General features: G+C 31.9%; 1 protein-coding gene across 1 annotated transcript; it reads left to right on the top strand.

Annotated features, from left to right (window-relative positions):
- The first annotated feature begins 568 nt into the window (after positions 1 to 568).
- On the top strand, positions 569 to 6,479 carry LOC144552420 (alpha-humulene synthase-like). The gene is made up of 7 exons (XM_078300418.1): positions 569 to 776; positions 1,464 to 1,722; positions 2,043 to 2,412; positions 3,621 to 3,851; positions 4,749 to 4,881; positions 5,146 to 5,397; positions 5,806 to 6,479. The coding sequence occupies exons 1-7, from the start codon at positions 639 to 641 to the stop codon at positions 6,097 to 6,099; spliced, it is 1,677 nt and encodes a 558-aa protein (XP_078156544.1). The 5' UTR covers positions 569 to 638; the 3' UTR covers positions 6,100 to 6,479.
- The last annotated feature ends 224 nt before the right edge of the window (positions 6,480 to 6,703 follow it).

Here is a 6,703-nt window from a genome sequence, read left to right as displayed (position 1 = left end):
GAATTCTAACACTAAAGGAATAGTTCTGACCAGATATCGGACCACCTCCCATGTGTCCTCCAATAGTAAAGATTTTAAACACGGGGTGGAACTAGGATTTGAGTATAGATGTAGCTAAACATTATTTAAGAAAAATAATAATAAAAAATTCATATAACACAATATAATAGAAAACGTTATAGACGGAGATAAACATTATTTTCACTATTTTATTTCATAAAAACTATAATCTAAAAAATAAATATTTACATTATTTAACATTTATTATGATTGTGAAATTAACAATTTACCACAAATCTTAATTTAAAAATCGAACTGATTTATTTTTTCACTACTGCATTGGAGTCTGGAGATGTGAATTTTGTTCAAGAAAAGTGATTTTTTTTATTACTTTAAAAAAATTTTGTTTTCTGTTTCTGTTGGAGTTTTGTTTTGTTTTGTTTTTTTTCATTCGTTTTATTAAAAAAAAATAATAATTAAATTAATAATCAAACAAAAGCAGGAGATCGATGCATGTGATATATATATAGGAGTACTTGCAATGTGTTTTGCCCAAGGAAAGAAAAGGGCTAAGGATCCATCGTTACAATAGTGAAGCTTAGAAAATAAACAAATTCTCTTAATATCTAGGTGGGAAGATGAATATTGAAGCACAGAAAACATGCCCCGCTGTTTGCAACAGTAAGAAGCAGGAGGGTACTGCTCGCAGGTTTTTTAACTATGAGCCGACTTCGTGGAGCACTGACACTTTCATCACTCACACAGCCCCTATTCAGGTATACCTCCGTACATTAATCTCTATATTTTCCCATGAAAATCAACTCCTAAGTTTTACTTTGTTGTTGGGTGCCTTGTATATACTGGTTCTTTCATAAGAAACAGAGAGTAGTTCTATTTCGCTGAAAAGAAAAGATATTTAACTGCTGTAAAATTTCTTTATTATCAATAACTGTTGTAAATTTTAAAACTAATCAAAAGAGTGCTTAAATTATATTTAAAATATCCAAGATTGATGGCAAACAATATACAGGAGAATGGAGTAGGTCTGATAGACGAAATACCTACTTAATTTTGGGTCTAATGTACCGTCTTATATGCTTTAAGATCCGTGCGCACAGAAATTTGTTCGTTTTCAAGACATGGAGCTCATCGAACCTAAAGTAGGTCCGATGGGCATTGGACATACTCCATAATCTATATATAGTTGGTCAACAATGAAAGACAGTTTTAGATTTTCCACGCTAGTTTTATTTCCTGTTTACAATTGGAACAGTACTAACCTTGAAAGCATAAGAATACTTAAACCCTCAGTTAATTAGTTGAACCCTTTTTCATTAAAATTAGTATACAAAAATTACCCAAGGCAAATTTCTTGAATATTTTTCACAAAGCTCTTATTTGTACCAAATATATATAATACAAGACGAGTGTAATTAGTACAGCACATTTAATTGGTTTTGCAGAAGCCCAAAGAGTGGATCGAAGCAAGGATAAGGGAGCTAAAAGAGGAAGTTAGAACAATACTTGGGTCCACCATTGACAGTGTGGAGATGGTGAACTTAATTGATACAATTGAACACCTTGGCATAGGTTACCACTTTAAGAGGGACATTTACGATGCATTAAGCCATCTTCATGATGTTAAAGTAGTTAATTGTGATCTTCATCATGTTGCAACTCGCTTCCGGCTACTCAGGCAACACGGGTTTAATGCGTCTTCAGGTAATATACAATTAATTTCATCGGAAGTCATCTTTCGTATCAACTTGTTTTTCATATCAACCTTTTAAGAAAGCAGCTTATCTTAAATAGATGAACTCCTGAATCTATTTTCTTAAAATCATGTTTTTGTTTTTAAATCATATATAGTTGCCTCTTGTTTAATGATTTTTTTTTTTTGTTTATGAAGTTGTATCTGGAGACGTAGTTAGGAGTGGGAGGGAATTGTCACATATTGGACTCATGTGGCTCCGCGCGCCTCTATCTCCAAACATTTAATTAATTGCTTAAGCTGACTATTTACTGTGTTTAAACATTTACAGATGTATTTCTCAATTTCAAAGATGATCAAGGAAACTTTGACGAGAATATAAGCAAGGACCCAAAAGGATTGCTAAGCCTGTATAACGCAGGGTATCTTGCGACTCCTGGTGAGGAAATACTTGTTGATGCAATTTCATTTGCTAGGGGCCATCTCTCATTAATGCTCGATGATTTGAGATCCCCACTAAAGAAACAAGTATTGCGCGCACTCAAGATGCCGTTGCATAAGATGGTGGTGAATGTGGAGGCAAGGTTTTATATTGAAGAATATGATGAGGAAAACCGAAATGAAAGATTACTTGAGCTTGCAAAATTGGACTTTAATACGTGCCAAACTCTTCATTTAGAAGATATGAAGTCTCTTTCTCTGTGAGTTCAATATATAATCCTTGTAAAACTATTCAATATGGAGTAGACTAAAATCTGTTTTATCACCATGGAAATAATTGCTTACCAACGGGGAATTTGGGAAAACTATATCCGTGGACTTACCCACGGAATTAGACATTTCCTTAGCCACGGTTTTAAACTAGATGCATATATTTAAGCTGCAAATTACTTTAGATCAAACTTCACAAATCAGACCTACCAATACATGCATGCGTATATATATGAATATGTATGTGTGTGTGTGTGAAAAAAAATATATATATATATATACAAAGAGAGAGAGAGAGAGAGAGAGATGTTGGCTAATGTCAAAATATTTGTTCCTAGACCATAGAACAAACACTTTGGTGTTTACATTTTTATAGTCCAAACAGTCGATCCAAATCATACAATATTCAATCTATATTAAAATGTGCTTGGAGACCAATTTTTACATTTTTTTTTTGAATTTTTACTATTTATTAAGTCAGTTTTAAAATCAGTGTTTTCAATGATCCACAAATTTTTCACTGTTTATTAAAATCAATGATTTTAAAATTGACTTAACAATTAGTAAAAAAATTTCAAAAAATATAAAATTGCCTCCAGGCACATATTAATATAGAGATGAAATCTAATGGTTTGGATCAACCTTTTGGACTTTAAAAATTAGAAAACCATTGATTGCATCATGGCTACTAAACAAACGTTTGATATTAGCCAACCTCTATATATAAATATATAGATATATATATAATCCGGTTAAATTGCTACGGAAGCACTTCGGCCGAAGTACTTATGGATCCAATTTTAAAATTACATGTTCTAAAGTTCGACCTAAGTAGCTCAATAAATTGGTTATATACTAAACACGTAGAATAACGATTTTTACATTTTTTTGAATTTTTTTAACTATATTTTACGTCTTGAAAGATGGCCTCTTTTTGGCCTAAAACTAAAAGTCTATATAAGCATATTGCTCTCATATACTTGTATAAGTAGAGTAGCCAACCTCCCTATATATAAGTCCATAGTGTCTTTACAATGTAAACCTACGTACTTAATAAACTTCAATACAACCAAATATACTTTCTTAGTTAAATATATAGTGTTTCATTTCATTATTACTAAACGGCTTCACGAAAAGTTTCAATACCTATTAGTGAACATAGATTATTAATACAGATATGGTTATATACATGTTGCAGATGGTGGAAGAACCTAAATACAGATATTGCCGAGAATCTAAAATATGGACGGGACTGTTTATTAGAGCTATATATGATTTGGAGTTGCGGACAATATTTTGAGGCCGATCAGTATAGCCGTGCACGGAAAATGATGGCCAAGATGTTTACATTGCTAGCACCTATTGATGACACTTTTGATGTGTACGGCACATATGAAGAATGCAAGCTTCTAAATGAGGCAATACAGAGGCAAGTTATATATATATTTTACCTGTGATATGTTTTCTTCATTAGTTAAAATTAATGAACTGTAATCTGAGTACTATATATATACATTGTCGTCCAATGGTGATATTCTAACAGAAAGATATCGTTCAAATGACTCTAGGGGAATGTATTTTATCATTAGTTGCTGAAATTATAATGGTAACCAAAATTTTCTTTTGAAGGATCTCTCAGACCTAAACCAAAGTTAGAACTTGAAAGGGTCAGATTTAAATCGGGATGAAGATGAGAATCACATCTGCACTTAATTGATAAAGATAATATCATCATATGTAAGAAAGAGAAGCTAGAGTCCGTCCTTAACTCCAAAAAAAAAAATTCAAGGAAGAACATCCTTCCCCCTCAACTTTTTTGTAAAAAAAAAAAAAAGAGGAAAAACGAGCTATATTTCAAATTGCACAGTTTCGTTATGATGAAAAATGACTAAGAATAATATCCCCAATTGTTATATATTTATTGCTAAGTAGCATGTGCTGGAAGAAAATTTTGATAACACAAAATGAACAGGTGAAAAAACTAGTTTTTATTGATATAGCGATAAATCTTCACAAGTATTATTGTGAAAAAGGAGAAAAAAAATCCAATGTTTGTTTTTCCGTTAAGTAAAAAATATAGATGTTTTATTTTATAAATATAAAAAAAAACATTGTATATACTTAAGATAATCTTAGACATTTGTCATCATAAGTTTTTTTTTTTTTTTTTGGAGATCGATGCTTCATAATTAAATTGCAGAATTATTAATTAACAGAAAATGCTTCATAATTAACGGAATTATTAATTAACTTGCAGAATTATTTATTAATAACATTATATATATTTAGTGAAACTAATGTCAGTACTGGAATCACTTGCCTGCAGGTGGGATGAAAAGGCAGTGGATTTACCGATGTACTTGAGGAACTTATGTCACCAACTCATTAAGACAATTAATAGCTTTGATGATGAATTAGAGCCTAGTGAGAAGTACCGTTTGCCTTACATTATCAAGTCGGTATGATACCATGTTTTTCTCATTATGGCGAACTCTGCATATTTATATTATTTATTTATGTGGATTATTAATAATTATAAGTAACATATCAAGTTTAAAAATTTTAGGTGTGCAGAATCCAGAGGTAGTGTTAATTTTTTTAAACTGAATACCTCCTAATATGTATACTTTCTGTTTGATAATTATTTTCATCCTGACTTTTCGAATATATATCTTATTTTCTGTATTTTAAAGTTGTAATGCATTTTACATTTATATAAATAGGCTCAGACACTTATTGATGGTTACATGCAAGAAGTGGAGTGGCGTGTCAGTGGGTATGTACCATCCTTCCATGAGCGCCAAAAACCCGCAATAGACGGACATGTTGGCTCCCTCGTGGTTGGTTTTCCTTTGTTAGGAGCTCCAGGGGAAGTCATCACCAAAGAGGTCTTTCAGTGGCTCTATACTTTCCCAGATGTCACCATGGATTGCATGAGAATTATTAGATACACCGACGATGTAGTAACTCAAGAGGTACCAAAATGATCTGATCATATTAAAGATAATTTTGTAATTGATTTGGTGTGCTATAAATTGAAAAGTCATTTGGTATACGACGAGCAGCTGGGGAAGAGTAGGAAATAGATTTTCATTTTTCTGTTTAGTTATGTATTGCTTTTAATATTTCATACTCAATTGCTCTAGTCGAATTAGACATAAATATATATAGTCACGTGGGAACCAACTGATCATCTACCTCAGATCAAATATTTAAGAATCCAGAAAAGGGATTCATGATTTATGGTAAGAACAAAAATCAAGTTATTGGAAAAGTGCAACTTCAATTCAAACTGGAAAATGGAATGCATTGATTAAAAAAACTAAAGTTTTTACTAAGTAATAGTTCTAGCTTCACAATTTGTTTTCATTTGATGCTTGCAGCGTGAGACTAAGTCCGGGCAAGGGCCAAACACACTTCAGTGCTACAAAATCGAACATAAATTAACAAATGAAGAAGCAACTGCGAAGTTCCAGTCCTTTTGCGAGGATGCATGGAAGAGAGTAAACCAGGCATGCCTTCACCCAGCTGATGTTCCCAGGACAGTACTTGAGATGTTTGTTAATCAGTGCAGACAAATGGAGACCTTTTATGTTTACTTCGATGATGCATTAAACAAACCCAGAAATATGAAAAAAATAAGTTCTCTGCTTCTGCTGGAACCCTTCGCTCTTTAAATAAGTCAACCGCATGCTATTACCAGTCTGGATGACTCTCATGCAGAGAATGAAATAAATAGGTTATTTGCCAGTAGTTGTTAAAGAATAAACTCAAACACAGTCAGATTTTGAGGTAATATTAAATAAGTTGAAGGGGCAAGTGTTGGTCATCCTGGGCATATTAATTATGTTTTTCACTTGTTTTCTAGTCGAGTTTCAGTTGGTTCTCGTATTAAGTCGTTTGGAGTTCTCTATAAAAAGTCAAGGCAGTTTAAGTAACCAAGTGTCTGGTTTAAGTGCTGCTGTTTAGAATTATGTTTTATATTTATTCTTGTACGAATTTTAGGGGTTTACTTTAATGGTAAAAGTCTATTAATAGAGTTGTATTCTGTTATGGATGTAAGAGAAGAAAATATGTTTAAGAATTACTGAAAAGAAATTGTGTTCTTGTTTCTCTTCATTAAAAAGAATTTTGTTTTTATATATCAGTAGCTACGTCTTATATGTACTCTATACTTGTATATGTTAACTTAACTTTAACGGATAACATACAAATAATAAAAATTATTAAATAATTTCATAATTTTTATAATTTGTATAATTGTGGGGTGCAAAAATGTTA

Source organism: Carex rostrata, chromosome 4 (assembly GCF_964058835.1).
Source record: "Carex rostrata chromosome 4, lpCarRost1.2, whole genome shotgun sequence".
Taxonomy (NCBI): domain Eukaryota; kingdom Viridiplantae; phylum Streptophyta; class Magnoliopsida; order Poales; family Cyperaceae; genus Carex; species Carex rostrata.
Note: the sequence above shows the minus strand (reverse complement) of the source record. Positions and strands in the feature narration are given on the sequence as shown.

Coding starts and splice junctions, on each gene's coding strand:
- LOC144552420 (XM_078300418.1), top strand. CDS start 639: ATGAATATTGAAGCACAGAAAACATGCCCCGCTGTTTGCAACAGTAAG. Junction 777..1,463: donor CTCACACAGCCCCTATTCAG/GTATACCTCCGT, acceptor TTGGTTTTGCAG/AAGCCCAAAGAGTGGATCGA. Junction 5,398..5,805: donor ACGATGTAGTAACTCAAGAG/GTACCAAAATGA, acceptor TGATGCTTGCAG/CGTGAGACTAAGTCCGGGCA.